Genomic DNA, 25397 nt, shown 5'->3' with positions numbered 1-25397 from the left:
CAGCGAGCCGTCCCACAGCGAGCCGTCCCACAGCGAGCCGTCCCACAGCGAGCCGTCCCACAGCGAGCCGTCCCACAGCGAGCCGCCCGAGCTGTCACTTCCACTGTAGCCTCCGCACTTAGAAAGTATCTGACTTTAAAGCAACTCAGGCTGAAAACGACGTGTGATGGAGGCTGTTATAAAAGAACAGGAGCAAAGAGATTTATGGCCCATCTCTCCGACATAGGCTGGGTGTGTGTGCGTGTATCTGTGTGTGTGCGTGTATCTGTGTGTGTGCGTGTATCGGTGTGTGTATTTGCGGGTGTGTGTGTGCTGGTATAGGTGAGGAGGCCGTGGAGTAGAGGAGAGGACAGAATCTTAAATATCCCTGTGAGGTGTTTGGATTTGACCTCAGCTGATCCTTTACACATAAACACACATACACACACATACAGACACATAAACACACAACAGAAATTACTACACGTTTGTGTCATGATACTGTATTTCAAAATTTGATTTCAAAACGTGCTATATTCAATTTAAACTGACTCTTATGAACGTTTAGCCACGTTATAATACTGTTACCTCCTCAAAAACAGACCTGGAGTTGTGTTATGTTTCATTAACACATGTTTGAGTAACACTTTATTATTAGTCTGTCTATATCTCAAAACTTCAAAATGCTGTGTTCCACCTTGTGATGTCATGAAGTGGTAGTTTTCAAGTTAACAGCTCCTTTTACCTTTACTTCAGTATAGATTGGCAATTCCACGTCTGAAATCCATCCAAATGAGTCTAGTGAAGGTTTATGAAGTTTAAAAACACAATGGAACACTTCCTGTATTACCACATGATGACATCACAAGGTGGAACAGAGTGTTTTCAGTTTGAGAGAAGAACTCAGTCTAAATATGCAGGTTTGTTTGTTTGTGTTAAACGTGTGTGAATGAAACAAAACACAACTCCAGGTCTGTTTGTGATGAGGAATCAACAGAACAGAGATCATGTCCTAATATAAACCCTTTATATAAAACGTTGTCTATCGCTGTATTGTTTCACTTCGGAGCTTGTGAGTGGCTGAGACAGATCACCTGACACGTCGCTCCCTCTCATTCATTACTATGGTCATTAATACAGAGACAGGTCATGTAATAGAGTGAGCTGAGGTCCACCTCTGAACCCCCCGGGGAGGTGCTCCGGGTGTAACGGAGAGACAAGGACAATATCAGACTGTTCTACTGAAGCACGAGTCTGGAGCCAGCGTGCGCTTTTTATTAGTGTTTTTATGTTTGCCTCACAACTGTCCAGAATGAGCTATATGAGATTTGTGAACGCTTTTCACCACAACACCCAGAATTCCTTGGGGTCAAAATATAAACTGTAAATTGATGTAGACTCAGGATAGATAGAGCGATGTATTGTTTGGTTGATATGTTTGGATGATATTTGGGGTTTTTGTTTTGGTCGTTCTGCTGCCTAAAAAAATCCACACAAAGCTTCATAGTAACACTTTAATAGGAAGAGATAACTGCACAAAACGTGGTTAAAAACGGCTTGGGGGAGTTTGTGGTACCGTATTTTCTCGGCCTTCAATTCAGCTGGATTCTAAACAATCTGTATCGGCATCAGCCATGAAAAAAACCCATATTGGTCGATCCCTAATGTAGACTTGGTTTGGTCATGTTCTAGTCCAGGTTTAGTTCTTGCTTAGTCCCAGTTTTGGTCCAGTTTGAATGTGGTTTTATGGCAACTGTGAACACTCCCAAGTCCTAAGTGAGTTTAGTGAGACGTGGTTTAGTCTTGGTTTAGTCCAGCTTTAGTTTTGAGTTTAGTTCCAGTTTTGATTTGGTGATTGTGAAAGTGTAAATGAATGTCCAAAGGGAAACTTAATATGAAGTCAAATGCATGAGCTGTGGTAGTGAAATAAAAACCCCAGGATCATGTAGAGCGGGTTAATATGAACATTTTAAGACCAAAATGATGAGTCTGACAGCAGCAGTTACAGAGAGAGGGGACACAGTTTTTACACAGAAAGTGAATTGGAGTCAATGGAGCGGGAAGTGCGCCCGTGATCACTTCCTGTTTGGAACGTAGTGGTTAACGGGTTAGCTATGTCCATTTATATATACAGTCTATGATGATTAGAAACATTTCAGCTGTATTCAAAAGTTTGGAAAATTTTAGGCAACTCTAACTTTGGAGAATGAGGTGCGAAGAATTTAAAGAGGAGGTATACTGCAAAAAAATGTTCTAAAGTCGTTCCCTCATCAAAAATATGTCTGAAGAGGTTTCAGATGTCATCCATGCATGTTTAAGTAATCTAGGGATCTCTCCCAGGCCCTATTCAAACCCTCCTTACAGTTAGCTATAAGATTCTGTACGAGGCTCCACCCACAAGCCTACATCACCTATACTCCCACACGACAATTCTCCATAAATATACAAAAACATGATACAAAACTGAACGCTACAGCTTCACAAGCCTGTTGTGATGTGCAGTAGTTTCATTAAAACTAAACGTAATTTGATAGTGCTGTGAAGGGGACGGGGCTTTTGACAAAAACGAAAGTAAAACTTGTTGTATAAAACATGTTAATACATTGTTTTGGGGGAATTTTGCATTTTCAAAACAATAAAAGAAAACATGGTGATCTAAACATGTGATGTGTTACAGTTAATACCCCATAGAAGTAAAATACCTCCTCTTTAAAACCCCATAGAAGTAAAATACCTCCTCTTTAAAACCCCATAGAAGTAAAATACCTCCTCTTTAAAACCCCATAGAAGTCAAATACCTCCTCTTTAATGTTTTTTTGCCTCATTTCCTCGCAGATCTCCATTTGGGCTCAGCTCGTGGGCGCTGACTCACACTTGCCCCCTGTGTTCCTGATGCCCTGCCTGGCCTCATCATTGTAACTGTGGACAGAAAGAGCGCCACCTCCTGACACCTGCTGTATCTGTACTCCCAGATGACCAGTGGCCCTGTCCCATCACCGTCTTGTGTGGTCAGCCTGTCTGTCCCGTAGAGTTTGGCATGGGTGGTCATCCTTCAGACAGATGGTGCCCGCTCTGACCCCGCTCCTCGCCTGGGGGGACGCCAGCAGTGTGGACGGCTGACGGAGGAGATGAGAAGAGGGTGGTGCCGATACGGAGAGGTAAAGCAATAAATTACACAATGTTTGCACTTTTTATGTCTTTAAAGCGGACTTATTGTGCTTGTGTCGCTCTATAGTTTAATCTGTGACACCTGTGGATCATTATGTTATAATTTGCACATTTTAAATCACAATATTCATCTAAAACTTAATGAGACTTAATGCGACTTCTGCGTTAGAAAACTGCGGTGTCCAATGGGAGCTGACGTAGGCGTAAATGTCATAACAACAAGCAAGCAGCACTTTTTTTTTTTTTTTTTTTTTTACGCGACGCTGCCAATCTAATGTGGCGTTCTAGAAACATCTAACCCATGTTGTAACTGCTCTCTCTTCCTTTGAGTTGTGTTTTGGTTGAATCGTGTATGTTTGAATAATCCTGCATGGCTTGAGTAGTCAGAAAATGTGTTTTCACCTACCCCCGATCCCCGCCCACTTCTCATTATTGCTGTGTTTCAGATGACATCACAACATTCTATCGGCCGAACATTTTTAACACAGGTGGAGGCAGCTAAAATTGATATAGTTAAAAATGCTGATTTGTCTTGTAATACAGCGAGTTCTTGAAATATTGAAATAAAAAATTGAAGACGTTTGGCTGCTCGTCCAAGCCACTTCTTCTGTTCTGGTCAGATTAATGTTGGACACTGCCTTATATCTGTCTCAAGGGAGGAGCTAACTACACTGAAGATAACACACCTAATGAGCTGCTCTAAATGTGAACTGTGCCTGAGTCATATTTTGCATAATCATTCAGGCCCCTAATGAGTGATTTCACACCTATTAGCATACTGGCTAGCACTATTGTTTTCTCTGTTTTGCTTTAGATCTGAGTTATAAATAGGAGATAGATGATGTCTGACAGGACACTAAACAATAATATTGTTTATCGTGATAAAAAGGGTCGACAATAATCGTTCGTGGGACATTTTATATCATCGTGATGATCGGCAACAACATTAATCGCCATTTTGTCACTAGCATGTGCAGAAAAACAATGATTTACACAGGGGAGTCAGCGGGGGGACAAAGGGGTCTGTTGATTGGGACCCCAGGGTCTTAGGGGCCCAGAATTGGACCCGCTTGCTATTAATTTGTATTACAGGGGGGTCATGTGAGTTTTATTGCCCTGGGCCCCAAAATTTCAGTTGACGGCCCTACTCATCCATAATATTCTCTGTTAAAGTTATAATTATTCATATTCATAACAACCGTAATCATAATCGTGATATAATCATTAATCGCAGCCATTATTTTGTCCATGATAATCGTCACATAAAACCATTTCTTTTCTTCGGCTAAGATCTGTACCTCACTATCTTTAGTCGAGGACCCCAGTCTGCTGGACATTTGCGTCTCAAAGCCACTGACCACTCCTTTGACGAGAGCAACAAGCCTAAGAAGAGGAAGGGTTTCTCTGTTTTCCAGTTAGAAACAGGAAGTGTGTGGACCTTTTATATAAACAACTGACGACTGATTTAGCTGTGTATTGTGGTTTACAAAGAACAAACTGTTAACTCACGCTCTCTGTTAGCTTCACACTAAATACCCGAAAAAGCGTATTTTTTTTTACAGACTATACCATATGTTGTGATATCAAATGTTAGTGTTCCAGTTATTGCATAAAAACATTACAGTTTTGGTGTTATTCACGATCCCTGACACCATCTGTTCCCTGCTCCCGGGTTTGAGAAGCTCTTGCAGCACATCAGCCCCCCTCGTGGACTCCCCTGCAGCCTCACCTCCGGTCCGCAGACATAGACAGTAACAGAAGCGCACAGGGAACACAGGGACCTCCATTTTTCTTCTCCAAATTGCACCTGACATTTTATTTTTTATACTTTGATAAGTCGGCTTTGACAAGATAGTACGCTGTTCCCGTTTTCAGTGGAGAGAAAAAAAATCCAATTTATCACAAAGTTGCAAGAAAATGTGAAGTAGCATCGAGTCTATAAAAGTTAAGACGTAGTTTACAGGCAATACTGTGTGTTATTTATATCAAAATGGTGTAATTCGATTAAGATTTTATACATCTTTAAGGACCTGTATCATGCCATTCTCTGATCTCTGTTCTAATGTTTAACACACAAACTCTGCATATTTAAACTTAGTTCTTCTTTCAAACTGAAAACATTCTGTTCCACCTTGTGATGTCATCATGTGGTAATACAGGAAGTGCTCCACTGTGTTTTTAAACTCCATACGCCTTCACTAGAATCATTTGGATCATTTCAACCCTGGAGTTGTCAATCTCTACTGAACTAAAGGTAAAAGGAGCTGAGTTTTGGCGATGTAGACAGACTAATAATAAAGTGTTATTCAAGCATGTGTGAATGAAACAAAACACAACTCCAGGTCTGTTTTTGAGGAGATTATAACATGGTTTAAAGCTCACAAGACTCACTTTTGCGTAATATAGCAAGCCTCTCGTGTATCTGTTTATCCTGGCATGGGGCTGGCACAAAAAAGTACCTGAAATTCACATTGAAATTCCCCTTGGTGTAATAAATGCAAAAATAATGACCAAACTCATTCCAGTAACCTGAGCCCGTTCAAATGTCAGCGCCGTCTCACTCGCTAACTGTACCTCATCTCCGGCGTCCTGATTAGCATAGAAATCTGATCGCTAATTTGAAAAGATCCAAGCATCAACAATAAAAGCGGACAGTAATGAGATGTGAAATGAATTGAGCAGTTCCAAGCGGCAGTGGCGGGAATACCGGCGGTCCCAGAGCCGCTCAGGTAATCGTAGAGCGGAATCGCGAGCTCGCTCTCCGCATGGATCCTCCTCTTATGACCTTGCAAACTCCAAACTTAAGAAGGAGTGATGAGATAGAGCGAGAGAGGTGCGATGATGGTGCAGTACAGTCTGTAGTTCACAATTATGTTTTTTCCTGGCGTTATTACCCACAATGCATTACTGTGAGAGAGCGGATCAGTCGTTTTAGCTTTAACGGCAGGGCTACGCTTCCAGGACACACTTGCTATTCATATCACCTAAAAGAGCCATTTTGGATTTGAGCAGAGCTCGTGCGCATTTCAGAAAAACTGTGCTAATGACGGTATCTTTCGACTTCTCGCGGTCATGACCAAAATGGAGCTAAAACACCTTTAAATGATTTCAGATGTGGCAGCTATAGCGAGAGTTCACCTTTTTACACAAGAAATATGTTAAATCCACATCCCATATACTTTTTACACTCTTGGGCTGTTGTCAACTCATGAAATTCTTAAACTAAAGCTTAAACTTAACTCGATTTTTGATACTAAGGAACAGACTCAATACCGATTTCAATACCATGATGATGATAGTAAAAAGACATACTTTGTTCCACCACTGGTAATAAAAAATATACTATACGAACATGAAAGTAGTAAAGTACTATACTTAAGTACATTTTACAGTGGATACTTTTTACTTCAGTGCATTTGAGAGCAGTATCTGTACTTTCTACTCCACTACATTTTCAAACTGGACTTAAAAGTAAAAGTATTTTACTGTAGTTTCCGACCTGCTAAAAAGGCTGAGGGTTTATTTTTAACACGTTCATAATCTGAGCATAATTGAATATACAAATAAAACAATCTTTAAAAAAAACGACAGCACAAGCCTTTATCAAAATCACCACATTTGAGATAAGACTCAAAATCTGTGAGATACCTTTTACTTTTTAAGTACATTTTTAAACAGGTACTTTAATACTTTTAATTAAGTCAGTTTTTTTTATGTGATACTTTTATTTTTTTTTATTTATTTATTTTTTTGCTCTGGTATCTGTACTTTTACTTAAGTAACAAAACTGAGTACTTCTTCCACTGCTGTATATTCCCATGTGGCTTTACATCTGTGTAATCCCTCAGAGGTTCCATAGTAGTCCATGTTTGTAGTCCTGATGTAAACTTAGATTGGTCCTGGTTCAGTCCTGGTGCAGTCCCGGTCCAGTCCTGGGTTTAGTCCCGGGTTTAGTCCTGGGTTTAGTCCCGGTCCAGTCCCCGGTCCAGTCCCGGTCCAGTCCCAGTTTAGCCCTGGTTGGTCCAGTAGGTTCATAGTGGTCCATGGGTGTATACTAGTCTATGTGTTTTATATTTGTTCTGATACAGCTTAAGATCATTATAAACATATTAAGGAAAGGTTCACTTCTGTCCTGTCCTGGGACTTTTATTTGTATTGATACCTGCTCGAAAAAAGTATCTAGTTTAAAAATCTGATTTTCGATACTTTTGACAACTCAACTCACAAAACAAAATAACAACTATACACACAGAGAAGTCTTCATTTGTTAAAAAAGTAGATAAATCTCCCAATTCACTCCCAATTACCTAGCTAACTCATGCTGACTCATGCTAACTTATGCTAATTCATGCTGACTCATGCTAACTTATGCTAACTCATGATGACTCATGCTAACTTATGCTAACTTATGCTAACTCATGCTAACTCACCTCATGCCTCATAAATACATAAAAGTAGTTCTATCATTACAAGTTTTGATTGACGCATCAACAGGAATCGAGCCCTATAAAACACTCTGATTTTACATTTGAATGCTATTGTCACCGGGATGATCTCTAGAGACAATTCTTTGCTGAAACAAATTTTAAGACCATTTAAAAAGATAGTTAAAAAATATTATCACAAACACAACCAGTCAAAAGTCTGTATTTCTATGATTTCCACTGTAGATTCTCACTGAGGCATCAAAACTATGAATTACACATGTGGATGGAGTAAACAAAAAATTATTCATTTAAAATATCAAAAATATCCTTTAACCTTTGCTTTGAACCCTGTTTACACTTTTGTCTTTTCTTGACCCTGACGCAGCAAATAAAATATTTAGCCATAGTTACATAATTCCATATATCTTACTTCATATATTTGATGTCTTCCGTGTGAATCATAGACTGTGTATATAAATGGACGTAGCTAACCTGCTAGCCGCCGCATTCCAAATAGGAAGTGATCATGGGCACCCTTCCGGCTCCATCGAATCTGGCTCCAATTCACTTTCTATTGAAAAACTGTGGCCCCTCTCTCTGTAACTGCTGCTGTCAGACTCATCATTTTGGCCGTAAAATGTTCATATTAACTCACTCCACATGATCCTGGGGTTTTTATTTCGCTATATTATCTTTCACTCCTGTGGGCGGGAAGGGGCGTTACCTTCAACAGCCTCGCTCCAGATTGGCTCTTTAGTTGCTATGATACTCACGGTCAGAATTCCAAATATGGAACTCTGCTCCATATTCGCCGCTATAACTGCTAGACTCGCTGAGCTTCATTTGACTGGAGCTGAACTCTGTGGTTAACGTCACACTCACTCTGTCCACTTCTTTACACAGTCTGTGGGTTCAGTCCTTGCGTGGTCCTGGTTTATTCTTAGCGCCCTCTTGCGGTTTAAGTTAGTATTACTTTTGCACGTCTCTCGTGGTGTTTCTTTGATATTTTTACTGTTAGATTTTGATCCAAAACAAGTCCACTGAGCAAAATGAGGAGCTCAAAGTGGATAATGAAGTGTGCTTTTGGATTCGGAGCTTGGCAGGTTTGAATTCAATCTGCCCGTCCATATTGTGTGACAGTGATAAAGCCTGATATGGGAGGAGGGAGAGATTTCACAGCGAAGGTGCAAAGATGATCAGTGTTTTCCTCACTGGTGGAAATCTAATTAAGCTGAACGAGCAGATGAAATCGGACATGAGTCACTCTATACTCACAGTACGTAACTCCAAATTACATTAATATAAATACTAGTGACTAATGGCTCAGTAGCCCAGTTGGTAGAGTGTTTGTCCACTGATCCAAAGATTGCTGGTTCAAATCCCTCTTTTGACATAAACATTGGTTGAGCGGCCAGATCTGTTGGCGTCTCCACAGATGAATGCTGTCATTGTGTCCTTGAGCAAGACAGTTAACTCATGTGTCTGCATACATCGGTGTATGAATGTGTGAATCATAGTCTGTGTGTATAAACAGACATAGCTAACCTGTTAGCCGCCGCGTTCCAAACAGGAAGTGATCATGGGCGCACTTCCGGGGCTCTAATTCACTTTCTATTGAAAAACTGTCCCCTCTCTCTGTAACTGCTGCTGTCAGACTCGTCATTTTTGTCTTAAAATGTTTGTATTAACCCGCTCTACATGATCCTGGGTTTTTTATTTCACTATTATGTCTGTAAATCAAGATATGAACATTAATAACAAACACCTTCTTTCCCCAAGGTCACTCCTGCCAGCATTGTATAAAGACGTGACCGTTTACTATTTTGAAGTAAGAACAGTATTGCTCTATCTTGTTTTGACAAAATGAGACGAGACATACATGTAGTTAATTTAAATGTGCTCTTTAGCCGATAGCTTTTTCGCTAACCTGTTGCCGTTACCATAGAGATGTTTTTGCTTTACCTGAAATCATCCACAGCAGGCATTAAATGAACACTATATGTAGCACTAATTTAATTAGTTTTATCATGTTTTTATTGAGCAAAAGTACCTTGAAAAACAGGCTTCTTACTGTAACCAGGGCTGCCTCTGCACAGATCTGACCTTAAAGGGCCCATATTACACTATTCTCTGATCTCTGTTCTAATGTTGTTTCCTCGTCACAAACAGACCTGGAGTTGTGTTTTGTTTCATTCACACATGTTTAACACACAAACCCTGCATATTTAGACTGTGTTCTTCTCTCAAACTGAAATCCACCTTGTGATGTCATCATGTGGTGATACAGGAAGTGCTCCACTGTGTTTTTATTTTTTATATATACACCTTGAATAGAATAATTTGGATCATTTCAGTCCTGGAATTGCCAATCTCTACTGAACTAAAGACAAAAGGAGCTGTTAACTTTAAAACTACCACTTCATGACATCACAAGGTGGAACAGAGCATTTGGAGCCTTGGAGATAGACAGACTAAAAAAAAGTGTTACTCAAACATGTGTGAATGAAACAAAACACAACTACAGGTCTGTTTTTGAGGAGGTAAGGACATTATAAAATGACTTAAAGTTCACAAGAGACAATTTTGTGTTATATAGGACTTTTAATGCCACACTCCGGAGGATTGTAGGTAAAGCAATAACATCTCCATGGAGACGGTAAAAGCACCTGTAATCGATGGTTTTGTACCCATCTTTACGAGGCTGATAAGGTGGAGTCTACAGTGGAGTCTGCTCTCATGGCCCCTTTAATTCTCCACAAGAAACAGCCCAGAGTGAGATATACTTAGATACACTAGTTGTCCACTCATCTGAAGGTTGGCGGTTCAAATCCCGCTCCCACAGATGAATGCTGTCATATGTCCTTGGGCAAGACACTTAACCCCCCTCGCTCCAGTGTCTGTGTACACTGGTGTATGAATGTGTGTGTGAATGGGTGAGTTGTTCCTTGATGTAAAGCGTTTTGAAGGTGGAAAAGCGCTGTATAAAAATGTACTCAAGTCATTAAGGGTTCGATCTGATCTCGGTGTGTGCCAATGGCCAGCACTTCATCACCCAGCTGTTTACTGCTACACTCAAGCAACACAAATGCCACTTCCATTATGCACATTTGGCTAAAAATAGAAGAGATAACAATATTGGCCAATCAGAAAGCATTCAGACGAGTACATTTACAGTGTGGGGCTGTTGCAAAGCTAACATTTCAAACTGCAAAATCAACTTTTTTGAGCTTTCTACCATGTTCTAATGCTGTTCCCTCATCAAAACCATGATTTCATCCATGTATGTTTGAGTAATTTAGCGATCTCTCCTGGGCTCTATTTGGCACCAATACAAGTTTTGACACTACACTGACAATGAAACAGTTTCTTTGGCAATAGAATGTAATTTTCCGACAGTAGCTTAGTTTCTCCAACTCCCACAGATGAATGCTGTGCTGTGTTGTTGTGTTCTTGGGCAAGACACTTAACCCACCTCCTTGATGTGAAGTTCTTTGAGCCTTGAAGGTGGAAAAGATAGATAGAAGACACTATATACAAATTAGACCATTTCCTTATAACTACCATATTTTCTGGACTATAAATCACACTTTTTTCATAGTTTGTCTGGGGGTGCGACTTATACTCAGATGCGACTTATATGTCACACTGAAAAACTTGCCTTTAAAGATAAAATCTCTGTTCTTGGGCTCGGATTTTGTCAAATAAATTTCCTAAAAAAATGCTACTTATAGTTCATTGTGACTTATATGTGTTTTTTTCTTCATTATTATGCATTATTATTTGGTTGGTGCGACTTATAGTCAGGAAAATACAGAATATACAGTAATATATCACCAGTTTTTATAGTTCTGTTTTATGAATGTGTGGGTTGTGCGCTTGGCTAAAGTCCTTCATACTTTGGTATATGAGAAAATATCCAACTTTATCCACTTTTGTAGTTTCAGTACAAGTTTTAGTATCGAACAACCCTTATACAATGCATTAAGGACGCAGGCTCACAGTGTGTTGCCCAAAGACACAAGTACAGTGTGCACCTGGTTGAGTGCTTCCTGAACTCCCACCCTTTAAGTCAGATCAATTTTCTTCTAGCATTTTCTCAAACATTACCTTACATTCATGGATGTATAGGCCAATTGTGATCAGTCAGTGGCCCATATAAACTAAATGGGCCAGTGAATGTCTCTAAGTGCAAACCGGGCCATTAACAGAGCGTTGGACGCAAGGACCCAGCCTCGGGCCAGGAGTTGCTGGGAAACGCTTCGGCCTCCAGCAACTCAATGTGAACAAGTCAAATAAGATTGAAAACAAAATACATCAGTGAATTGACCTGTTCTGAGCTGCCGTTTCTGTGGCTGCTCCGAGCTACAACACCACCTCACTTACTCCACCCACTGTGCACTGCCCCGAGCCAATCTGAAATATAGAACCAGCTATTTCTTCATAGTTCAGCTTTGGCATTTTGATTATTTTGTACTTTATATGTATTCAGTTCAATTCAAGTTTATTTCTATAGCACATTTAAAACAATCATATTTTCCGGACTATACGTCGCTCTGGACTATAAGTTGCACCAGTGGAAAAAATGCCTAATAATGAAGAAAAAAACATATACAAATCACACTGAACTATAAGTCGCATTTTTAGGGGAACTTTATTTTACAAAATCCGAGACCAAGAACAGACATTTCATCTTTAAAGGCAAGTTATAATAATAACAACAATAAAATAGAGAACAACAGGCTGAATATCAGTACAGCACGCTAACATAACACATTTATATTTATCAGCTACATGAAGCACAGACAGAACTGAATATGTGTCTGATATGTTAATGTAAGATATTAACAGTTAATCAAATAAAGCATAAAAACAAGCTCATAAGTTTACTCTGGATCTCACTCCAAATCACTAAATCCATTCAATTCTTCATCCTCTGTGTCGCTTCTGAACAACTCCACCAAATCCAGAGTTAGATGAAGACTCATCAGAATTTCTTTTTCTTTTTGTTCAGTGTTTCTCAGATGTTTTTTTTTTTTTTATTACCATAACATTGAAATTTTAAATGTAGTAGATACTGGTACAAGCCTAGATTGTCCTCACACGGTTGTCAGTGTGACAATAACGGAGACGCGAAATTATATATTTGAATAATTTCACATATAAGTCACATCTGAGTATAAGTCGCACCCCCGGACAAACTATGAAAAAAAGTGTGATGTATAGTCTGGAAAATGCAGTATTACAGCTGACCAAAGTGCTTCATATAAGTCAACAAAAACACACATACAAATAACACGACATCTTTATACATGTCTGTGTTTCTGATCCTATGGCTGCATCTTTCTAACCTCTTTACCCGCTTCATTCATGAATCGTCATGTTATTTTTTTCTCCATATTGTTTGTCCCACTTTTGCACCTCTGTTACCTCCACCACCTCCTCCACCTACACCACCTCCGCCTAAATCAACACTCCTCTGCTCTATTCCTGTCCTTCTCCCTGACAAAGTGTGAGCCAAACCAGCTGGGATTAATTAGTTACTTCACAACACCAATCCTAAATTCATCATTGACGCACACACACACACGCACACCCCCACCCCCCACACACACACACACGCACACCCCCCCACACACACACACCTACACACACACACACACACACACACTCCCGTTAAACATAAACTATAGTGATGGCTCATGGTACATAATCATCCATAACAACCAGAATGTGAAACAGCATGTAGCTAATAAACAGCCCCCACCCCCTCCTCCTCTCCTCCCTTTTCCCTCTTCACCACCTCCACCCTTCCCCTCCTCTCCTCTCCTCCCCTTCTTACCTCCTCCCCTTATTTCTGTCCTCCCTTCCTCCCCTCATCCTCTCCTTTCCTCGTTACCTCCTCCCCTCTTAGCCTCCGCACCTCCTCCCTTTCTCACCTCGTCTGCATCTCCTCCACCTCCCCTCCTCTCTTTTCCTCTTCCCCCCTTCACCCCCCTCTTTCCCTCCTCTTCCCCTCCTCCTGTCCTCCCTCATGTAATTACCTGGCTCTTCCTTTGGCTCCACATGTAGCCGCCTCTTCCCCTTCTCACCTTCTCCCCTCTTTCCCTCCTTCCCTCCTCCCTTTATGTAATTACCTGGCTCTTCTTCTGGCTCCACATGTTGGCGCCTCGTACCTGGCTGTGTCATGGCGTCGGCCCGTGTCATGGCGTCGGCGTCACCTTGCTGCGCAGCGTTACCTGTCCACACTAATAAGAAATCAGATGTTTGGTTTGGAGCGAGACAGATGGAAAGTGACAGGGAATTGATTCTTCCACTTGACTGGAACTGTTTCTGAAGCTGCTGTGTCACTGACGGAACAGAAAATTATTAAAGGGGGTTATTTACTTCTATGGGGTATTAAAGAGGGGGTATTTTACTTCTATGGGGTATTAAAGAGGGGGTATTTTACTTCTATGGGGTATTAAAGAGGGGGTATTTTACTTCTATGGGGTATTAACTGTAACACGTAACATATTAAGATCTCCACGTTTCCTTTATTAATTTTTGACGCTCTGAGTCTCCCCTCCCTTTGCTCTCTGCGCTAAGTCACCCCCCCTTCAGTGCACTATCACAGCACAATCAGCAGCATCCCACTAATGAAACTACTGCACATCACACCAGGTTTGTGAAGTTGTAGTGTACAGTTTTGTATCATGTTTTTGTATATTTATGGAGAATTGTCATGTGGGAGCATGGGTGACGTAGGCTTGTGGGTGGAGCCTTGGACAGAATCTTAAAGCTAACCGTAAGGAGGGTTTAAATAGGACCTACGAGAGATCACTAAATTACTCAAACATGAATGACATTGATTTTTTTGCCCAAAAAATTGCCCTCAATCCAACTGTTATAACAACACCTTCAGTGACTGGAAGCTAAAAGTGTCTTGCAAAAACAGTATTCACTCATGCGAGGTACAAACTTTTTACCTTCTGGTTAGTGGGCAGGCTCTCTGTTTAAGTCAGGGGTATCCAAACTTGTTTTCACTGGAGGCTGCAAACCGAAGCATTTTCTTAGCAGAGAGCCACAGACCAGAGCATCGTTAATACAGCGTCATTCAGAACGAGCTGGAACAGCTTTAATACGGCTCGGAACATTAATTTTTATTAACGGTCACATTTTTATACAGCGCTTTTCCACTTTCAAGACACTTAAAGCGGTTTACATCAAGGAGCCACTCACCCGTTCACAGACACTGGGGGTGAGGTGGGTTAAGTGTCTTACCCAAGGACAAAATAACAGCATTAATATTGTTTATCGTGATAAAACGAGTTGGCAATAATCGTTCGTGGGACATTTTATTTATATTTGTGATAATCGTCAACAAAGATAATCACCATTGCATCACCAGAATGTGCAGAAAACGGAGTTATCCACAGGGGGGACAAAGGGGTCAATTGTCCCGGGGCCAAGGGTCTTGGGGGCCCAGAATTGGACCCCCTTCCTATTAATTTGTATTAGAAGGGGGCCCATGTGAGTCTTATTGCCCTGGACCTCCAAATTTCAGTTGACAGCCCTGCTCATCCAGAATATTCTTTGCTAAATTGTAGTTGTTTTCACTGATAACACAGTACAAGACTATAACAATTGTTTAAACTGGAACTTTTTCATAATATTAAAGTTATAATCCATAACATTTTAAACTGTCAGCAACTTAAATCATTATCGTGATATAATCCTTAATCGCAATTATTTCGGCCATGATAATCATCACCCAAAATTTCAGTATCGTCCCATGCCTAGTCGAGAGCGGGATTCAAACCAGTAACCTCTTCAAACTAAGCTACCATTACTTATATTTGAAGTAAAAGTACAGCGAAGGTCACTTGGACAGATTCCACAGGACACTTGAGGGCCATAGTTTGAACACTTGTGGTTTCCGTAGTACTTAGCAGGCTGCCATGGCTGTTGGTGTCATAGCATACTTAATACAAACTCCTACCGTCTATTGATCAACTTTAACCACAGGGAGAGGATTCGGAAGGCCTTTAGCTGAAAAAATGAAAAATAAATAAAATCTGCTTACATCTACTCACATCATACAGAAATTTTGTGAAAATAAAGGTTCCATGTTTAAACAACTGTTATAGTATTGTACTTTGTATCAGCGAAAACAACTACGATTTAGCAGAAAATATTATGGATGAGCAGGGCCGTCGACTGAAATTTGGGGGCCCGGGACAATAAGCCTCATATGGGACCCTCTCTAGTACAAATTAACAGGAAGAGGCTCCAATTCTGGGCCCCTTTGTCCCCCTCGTCGACTCCTCTGTGCATTTTTTTTCCCCTGCACATTCTGATGATATAACAACAATTATCTTTGTTGGCGATAATCACGATTATATAAAATGTCCCACGAACGATAATTGTCGACTCTTTTTATCACGATAAAATATATTATTGTTTATTGTCCCATCCCAAAATCGTCATAAATCATGTGGCTAAATGTCTGTTCCTTTGTGCACCCGTCAGCTGTCCCCATGGAAACGATTAAATTAAAGTTATTCAAATAGAATTATATAACTACATAACTCCAGTGAACTTTTTAATATACAGTTACATGGTCAAAATCCGACTAGAACTACACCTACGAGAACCAACAACGCACTAACCCCAGAGCCTGACATGTTTAGCTGAGATGGTCCCACAGCCGTAGTATTGGATTTCCCAGGTTAACTCTGTATCTCTGGCACTTTTCATCACGTTCTGTTATAAACCCAGAGGCCCAGTTCACTTCAGCCCCATCGTCTGTCGGCGCGAGCTAATCCCAACTGTGAATCTACAGCTCTGGTATTCTACGTTTTACTTTGCACCTGACAGAACTCTGACTGGGCTTCATACCTGCACCTAGACCACGTCAGAGTGGGGACTGAACGTGGACTAGACCTGGGACTAAATGTGGACTAAACATGGACTAAACCTGGACTTGACCTGGACTTGACCTAGACTTGACCTGGCCTAGGCCTGACAGAACTCTGACTGGGCTTCACCTAGGCCACGTCAAAGCTGGGACTGAACAGAGACTAAACCCGGGACTAAACATGGACTAGACTTGAACTAAACTTGGACTAGACCTGGACTAGACCTGGACTATACCTGGACTTGACCTTAAGTAGACCTTGACTAAACTTGGATTAGACCTGGACTAAATTTGGATTAGACCTGGACTAAACCTGGATTAGACCTGGACTAAACCTGGATTAGACCTGGACAAAACCTGGATTAGACCTGGACAAAACCTGGACTAAACTTGGACTAGACCTGGACTAGACCTTGAAGTAGGCCTGGACGAGACCTGGACTAGACCTGGACTAGACCTGGACGAGACCTGGACGAGACCTGGACGAGACCTGGACGAGACCTGGACGAGACCTGGACTAGACCTGGACTAGACCTGGACTAGACCTGGACTAGACCTGGACTAGACCTGGACTTTCCCCGAGTCTCCATCAGCACAGTCATAGCTCAAAGGTCAGACTCCTTATTTTTCTCATATTAATGTCGTTCTAGATTTTGCTAAAGCTCTTGCCAAGTTTTCTCTGTTTTGACTATTTTATTAAAAACTACATTTCTTCCTGGTTGAACATGAATATTACCACCAAACAAGGTAATTATTTGAAAAATACAAAACAAAAACACACACACACAAAAAAAGCATAGTCCACTTCTTTATACAGTCCAAGTGAGTATGACGTCACGTTCAGCTTCAGTCAAATGAAGCTCATTGAGGCTAGAGCAGTTATAGGGACAGTTATTCTGACTACGAGTATCATAGCAACCAAAGAGCCAATCAGGAACGAGGTTGTTGAAGCTAACGCTCCTTCACTCCCACACAAATGGTTTAGCAGGGAGGGGCCTGATTTGTCTATCTTGATTTACAGAAACAATAGAGAAATAAAAATCCCAGGATCATGTAGAGCAGGTTAAGTTTTTCAGTAGAAAGTTCTCACTTCCTGTTTGGAACACGGGATTAGCAGGTTAGCTCTGTCCAGTTATATATCCAGTCTATGGAAAAAACATATACACATACACTACCAGTCAGAAGTTTGGAAACACCCCTCTCAGTGTTCAGTGTTTTCTTTCTTTATTTTTACTACTTTGTACATGTAGATACAATCCCGGCCGCACTTCTCACTTGTAAAACATGTAGAGTGTGTGTCCAAACGTGTGTCTGTGTACACACCACATGAACTTAAAGTTTGAACTTCTGTGAAGGTAGAAGTCATGGCTGGATTACACTATTATATTGTAATGACATTTTAAAAATATATTTCTGTGTCATAAATCCAACTTAAAGGCAGCCCAATCCCCCGTCTGTCACTTCTGTCGACTTGTGCCGGGACAAGAGGGGCTCTGCACCGCACGGCTGACTTTGATGGAAATATAAGGCTCCAGCAGGGTTTTAAAGACAAGCTGTCTGCGGCCGTAACCTTGAGCTGAGTGTGAGTGTGTGTGAGTGCACATGTGTGTGTGCGTTTGCACGTGCTTTATGTGTGTGTGCGTGTGTGTGCTTTGAGTGCATGTGTGTGTGCACCGTGTGTGTGCGTCTGCGTGCACCTCTACCTGTGTGTTTACCTGATTACATTACAGTGTGAGGTAACAGAGCGTTGTGTGTGTGTGTGTATGTGTGTGTGCACCTCTACCTGTGTGTTTACCTGATTACATTACAGTGTGATGATGTTATAGAGCGCTGTGTGTGTGTAGTTGTATGTATGTGTGCGTGCCTTGTGTGTGTGTCCCTGTGCGTCTCTACCTGTGTGTTTACGTGAGTACATTACAGTGTGATGTTACGGAGCGTTGTGTGTGTGTGTGTATGTGTGTGTGCGTCTCTAACTGTTGTTTACTTGATTATATTACAGTGTGATGATGTTATAGAGCGCTGTGTGTGTAGTTGTATGTATGTGTGCGTGCCTTGTGTGTGTGTCCCTGTGCGTCTCTACCTGTGTGTTTACGTGAGTACATTACAGTGTGATGTTACGGAGCGTTGTGTGTGTGTTGTGTGGAATCTGCTGAGCTCAGGTAAAGATTAAGGTTTGGGAATAACAGACACAGTCGAGGTGTTTTGACTCGCACAGATTCATAGAGGGATTTAATGCAGGAGAGGGAGCAGAAGAACATTCCCGTCCGTGCGTTAGACGTGGGAGTTTGTTTATGGGCTCGGGATCATCATCGTGTATTTCGTGCGCGTCTGAGCGGCGTTTTATCCCGCTGCGGCCGCCTCTGTTGTGGCGTTGCATTAGCATAGTGATAATGAGAGATGGAAGAGGCTGTCGGTGTCAGCGAGACGGCCATTTTGTTTTTTTCCCCTTTCAAAACAAGAGCCAAAAGTAAGTTAGAGTTTGCAAAACTGCGGAATAGTGTGTGAAGAGTTAATTTCAACGAGGTTGCTCTGGTAACAAGGAAAGACATTCAGATGTGTTTACGAGCCGCGTCTTGTCTGGTTGAACACACTGTAGACTGGGGCCTTTTTAAACCGGGGCAGGGGCCGGTGTTTCTCATTAATGTGGTATTTTTAATGAATTCACAAATGTTGAACCTGATCATTTCTGTTATAGACAGTGATGGGGAAAATACTTCAAAAATGTAGTAGTTACACAATACCTGCATTAAAATGTATTTAGAACATATTCTATTACATGGGACAGTCAGAGTACTGCATTCTGAATACTTTAGGTACTTTTACATGGAGTTGTATTATACATATTATAGTGAAAACATGAGATTTACAAACACATTTATTTTTGTTGCTGTTTGTTCTTCAGCAATTTATGTTTAAATGTTTAATTAGATATGAAAAAGCACACATACACACTCAAAACACGCACACATAAAGTACACACACACATGCACACATATAGCACACACACACACTCACACACATAAAGCACGCACATACAAGCACAAAGACGTAAGAGCTGTGTTTTCTTGATTCTCTCCAACACTGCCGAGTCCAAGTCAAAATGACCTGATGAAGTACAGCCATGTGTGTTTTTTAAATATACTGTACCAGAATACAGTTACTCAACATCAGGGTTGGAACATAAAGTAAAAGTAGTGAAGTATCGTACTTAAGTAAAATACAAATACCTAAAATAAAAGTACATTTTACAGTGTGTGCTTTTTATACTTTTACTTGAGTATATTTGAGGGCAATATCTGTACTTTCTACTCCACTACATTTTTGAACAGGTCTGAAATGTAAAACTATTTTTATTATAGTTTGAGATCTACTGAAAAGGCTGCAGGTTTATTTTTATTTTTAGACATTCATAATTTGAAAAAAATAAAAATAAAAAATCAGTCTACTTGAAATACTTTTACTTTTTACTCTTTAAGTACATTTTGAAACAGATATTTTAATATTTTTACTTAAGTAGATCTTTTATTTTACTTTCACTTATTTTTTTCTCCAGTATTTGTACTTTTACTTAAGTACCACTGCTCAGAGTTAGTATTCAGAATATGCATTTTCATTCAGTTACTTCCCAACACTGAGAAAAGGGAGAAGATTGACCTGCGCTTAAAGTTGAACTAACTCCAGACGTGGTCATTTATAATCATCACTGACCTTGTGTTTTTAATGGTCTGCAGCCTGCGCTCTGTAACGGCATGAGGAGCAGAAGTCACAACTTCAGCCTTTTGAGAAAATGTTTTACCGACAATCATTGTTATAATTTACGCATTTTAAATCACAGTATTCATCTAAATCGACTTAATAAAAGAAACAAGTCCGCTGACTTCGGCATTAGAAAATGCGGTGCCCAATGAGAGCTGACGTCGCCGTAAACGTCATCACAACAAAGAGCATGTAGCTGTCGGCGCCCCCTATGGACAGCTGCACATCACACTAGTTAGCAGCAGATTTTTAAATTTCTACCAAAATGACTATGCAACACTGCCGAATCCTACGAGTATCACTGATTAAGAAAATAAAACTGGAGAAGGAAGTGTGTTCGTCACAGTGGGTGTGCACTAGGCATGGGACGATTATCACAATTATCATGGTTAAAATAATTGCGATTAACGATTATATCATGATAAGTTGCTGACAGTTTAAAATGTTATGGGTATGAATAATTATAATTTGAATCTTATTTGAATTTTTTTTTTCTTCTGCACATTCTGGCGAAATAACAGTAATTATCTTGTATGTTGGCGAATATCACAATTATGTAAAATGTCCCATGAATGATTATTGTCGACCGTTTTTATCATGATAAACGATATTTATTGCTTACTTTCCCATCCCTGGCGTGTACCGGTGGAGGTTAGACGGGGGTAGATCGACAAAATGGTGTCATGAATCACTCCAAATACAACTTCAGAGGCTCAATGAGAAGAAACGACTAGAACATGGTCAAAAAAAAGAAGTTCTTTTTGCAGAATAGGTCTGATTTAAGACAAGTGTGATATTCTGAAGGTGAGACACAGAGACTGAACGACATTTAAACCCATATTAATTATTTCCAGTCTTTATCTGTGAGTTTAAGCCACTTCAGGTGCGATGTGCTCATTGGCTTCTCTCTGTTTTGTTCTTTTTCAGAACGCTGCATTTCTACAAACCGCTCCGAACGACGCCTCTTTGATTGGATATTGATGCTGTAACAAGGAGCTCAACACAAGCCAGTGGATTTACCAACAAAGACAATTATATCGATTCTGCCCTACGTCGCTTCGGTCGACTGTGTGTGCGGCCCAAAGTATCGAGAACAACAGAACTTTCAGCACTTTAAAGCCACTCTGAGTGATTTTTACCGTGAAAAAACAGAACTAATTGAATTTGCAGTGGTCCAAAGTTATTCCTCACTCACTTTATCCATTACGAACATCCTAAGCACTCACCACGATGAGTTTATAAGCACTTTCCGCAATTTCCAAAGACAAAAGCGCAGTTTGAATCTTCAGTGTTTGGATTCATTGACTACAGACTAAAGTTGCTGCAGTAGTGGCGGCTTCACACAACACGCTGGACCCCAAAGCAGGATGCCTGAACTGGACCACTTTCCCCCCCAGAGGGACCCTCACCAAGGCCCTGACCCGGCCCGAATCCAGCACAGCATTCTGGAGGAGCAGGTGGAGCTGTGGTGGTTCCGAGATCCAGGGAGGTCGCTGCTTTGCTACACCGTGTCCATACTCCTGATTTTGGGCTGCGGGTTGGGGGGGGTTGGTCTCCTGTCCACGACCACCAGCGTTTCCAGCGAATGGCGCTTAGGGGCGGGGACGGCGCTCTGTCTGCTGGCGTTGGGAGTCCTCCTCAAACAGCTGCTGAGCTCGGCGGTCCAGGACATGAACTGCGTGAGGAGCAGGCAGAGGATCGAGATGCTAAAAAGCGGCGGCTTGTCTGACCTCTTGGTTGTTTTCATCACCGGTGTGTCGTTGCTTATATGCGGCGGCGTTTTGCTTCGGCTCGCCCTGGCTAACGACATGCCCAAACCGGGACAGGCGCTGAACGACATGTACATCTCGGGCGTGGTGCTGTTGGCTGGAGGGGCGGCGTCCGTGGTGGGGGTGGGCGTGTACTCAGTGGTGGTGATGCTGTTGGAGCGGACGAGGCACGGCAGGCGGTTTGTGGACAGGGTTTTTCATATTTTTACCGTTTCTGGACACATGGACCGGCCGGGACGCAGGGAGACGACGTCCAGTTTGGCTAACCTCATCTGACGCTCGTACTGGACACAAGTTTGTTTCGTTATGCGAATTACGTGTAAAAATAACTGGGATGTCAGGAAGTGAGATTTGAGGGATCTGACCCTATGCAACTTCCAACGGTCTTTACTTAAAGGTGCACTACGTAACTTTTCTGGTTGAGGGTCTGCCACAAATTAATTTCCATCGATATGCCATTGCTTTGCCTAGAATGTCCCACAGTATGGCTTTAAACGTACATGACCTGTCAAAAGTTTGGACACACAAGCAGATGATAACACTTCACACACTAGGCCAAGTTACAGGTCAGATCTGTGGAGAGGAGAGACAAGCCTGCTTTTCAGGGTAGACCAATAATAAACATGTCCAAATCTCCATGGAGACAAGCAGGTAGTAGAACCTCCACCACAAAAAGTTCCTTAGTGCACCTTTTAACATGAATGTCCAAATGAAACTACGATATTATTATGGCTTAAAATAAAATTATATAAATTATAAATGTGTTTTAAATGGATCCCAGGAAGATGAGCTGGCCATCAGGTAAAACTACTAACACATGCCCCAGGTGGTCTAGGTGGAATTGAACCTCAAACTGTCTCGCTATAAGGCAGGAGCACCATACTTCACACTACAACTTACTTGACAATGACATAATGAACTCTTTATCTAAACACTGTCTAATCGTCTTAAACTTTATCAACTTTTCATCAGTCAGGCTGACACCGTAGACTGGATAATGCTAGACTAGACGGTTAATACTGCATTTTCCAGTCGCACCAGCCAAAAAATGCAAAATAATGAAAAAAAACCCAAAAACAGTCGCACTAGGCTATAAGTCGCATTTTGTGGGGAAATTTATTTTACAAAATCTGAGACCAAGGAGAGACATTTTATCTTTAAAGGCAAGTTATGACAATAAAATAGAGAACAACAGGCTGAATATCAGTACAGCACGCTAATGTAACATTTATATTTATTCAGTTACATGAAGCAGAGACAGAACTAAATACGTGTCTAGTTTGATAATGTAAGATATAACAGTTAATCAGATAAATAAAGCATAAAAAACAAGCTAAAAAGTTTACTCTGGATCTCACTCCAAATCACTAAATCCATTGAACCAACTCTGGAGGAAGATGAAGCGCCTCTTCCTCTTCTGTGTGGCTGTCATCAGACTCAACAGAATACCATTTTCTCAACAGAATACCATTTTCTTTTAGGGGCATTTTTGTTGAGTCTTTCTCAGATGTCTTAAATTACTGTAAAGTTTTTGGCTTGAATACAAATTGCGTTTTCAAATTTGCTTCTCCCTGTGAATACCCGGCACTAGAACAATGGATTGCCAGACCTGGTGACCTAAACTTTAAATGTTCAGTGGTACAGGAGCAGTAGATACTGATACAAGCCTAGAGTGTCCTTGTGCAGTTGTCAGTGTGACAGTAATGAAGATGTGACATTATATAATTTTCACATATAAGTAGCATCTGAGTATAAATAAACTATGAAAAAGTGCGACTTATTGTTGGGAAAATATGGTAATGTTCAAATCTTGATTTACAAACACAATAGCGAAATAAAAACCAGGATCATGTAGAACGGGTTAATACGAACATTTAAGACCAAAATGATGAGTCTGACAGCAGCAGTTACAGAGAGAGAGGACGTTTTTTCAATAGACTTGGAGCCAGAGTCGACTGCTAGCAAGTTAGCGCTGTCCATTTCTCTATACAGTCTATGGTTGAAATAGAAATTCTTCTAAAACTGCACACGTACTTGTAAATTGAATTGCTCCTGACATCCCAAAAACGTCATTAGAATGAACACTGACAGAAACTGGATTAAAACATGATCCATCTTCACTGAGCCAGCCTCGTCTGCCTGATCAGACTTCGACAAACGCCAAAAGAGCGGAAATCTTAACATCCTCCTAATGAAGATGTAGCAATAAGCCGTCAGACGAAACGCTCACAAATGGAACTGGGATTACAGCACTGTCACTAAACGACTGCAAAGGACTTTTAAAGACAGACGCAGATTAAAGCACATATGTATTCACTGCGGCTGGACTTTTTCGAATGTGAGCTGGAGACTCTGAGATAACATTTTGTTCTCCTTAAGATGATTTCACGTTCACTGTAATGTACCGTTCTTTCAAAGTGTCCTTGGCCACTCACTGACCACTACCTGCGCTGATTGTAACTCAATAAAATGGTTCTGAAGCACATGTTTCACACTGGACTTAAGTGGTTACTTGTTTGGTTTGAAAGCTCCGCTAAAGATGAAAACAACAACGCTGATGAAATGATGGGACCTAAAATGGAGGTGCAAATAAGGGTTCAAAGGTCATATCCAGAGTCACTTAAATCAAACCTTTAGTGCTTGTGTCTCTATAGTTCTCATCTCTGACACTCGTGGATTATTTTGTTATAATTTGCACATTTTAAATCACAGCATTACGACTAGAGCTAAAGGGCTGGAAATAAAACAGAAATTAAAGGCGCCTTATGTAACATTTTGTAGAAGTGCATGTCTCCATGGAGATGTCATTGTTTTCCATTTACTGATCTACAGAATGATATAAATCCCATATATTTCCAAGTGTTGCCAGCCATAAGTTTAAAACCACACGTCTTCATCTTCATCGTCATGGAGACAAGCAGGTGGCGGACCGGCCCTTCCACCCAAAAGGTTACATAGTGCTCCTTTAAGCTGCCAACCCACGACTTTGTCAACTTTTTTTTCTCCATTATTGCCTGAAAGTGCGAGGCAGAACATCACAATGAGCTGCCAAACTAACGAAGCAACACATTCAGATGTTGATTTGCTACAAACGTCATGCATTCAAATGTGGTCACTTATTTTTGTCGGACGTTTTTGGCTTGAATACAAATTGCGTTTTCAATTTTGCTTCTCCCTGTGAATACCCGGCACTAGAACAATGGATTGCCGGACCTGGTGACAGTGTCGGGGGTCACTGAGGTCCCAAACTGCGTCTCACCTTTGAATCCTCGCAGCGGCTAGCAGGTTAGCTACGTCCATGTATATACAGTCTATGATTGACACAAGAATCGGCACCGAACCATAAAAATATTTGACATCATGATAGTTTGATTTTAAATGATGATTATTGTAGTGCAGCCA

At 41.0% G+C, this 25397-nt stretch overlaps 1 protein-coding gene across 1 annotated transcript in view; it reads left to right on the top strand.

Moving 5' to 3' along the window:
• The window catches only part of LOC117370357 (transmembrane protein 125), a 29402-nt gene extending 4915 nt beyond the window's left edge, over positions 1-24487 (top strand). Inside the window, exons 2-3 of the mRNA XM_033965759.2 lie at positions 2815-3137; positions 21154-24487. Of these exons, the coding sequence (XP_033821650.1) occupies positions 21594-22271 (678 nt within the window). The 5' untranslated portion in view covers positions 2815-3137; positions 21154-21593 and the 3' untranslated portion in view covers positions 22272-24487. The remainder of the gene's footprint in view (positions 1-2814; positions 3138-21153) is intronic.
• Positions 24488-25397: the final 910 nt, after the last annotated feature.

This window comes from Periophthalmus magnuspinnatus, chromosome 4 (genome assembly GCF_009829125.3).
Source record: "Periophthalmus magnuspinnatus isolate fPerMag1 chromosome 4, fPerMag1.2.pri, whole genome shotgun sequence".
Lineage (NCBI taxonomy): Eukaryota > Metazoa > Chordata > Actinopteri > Gobiiformes > Gobiidae > Periophthalmus > Periophthalmus magnuspinnatus.
This window is presented reverse-complemented; position numbering and strand designations above follow the sequence as displayed.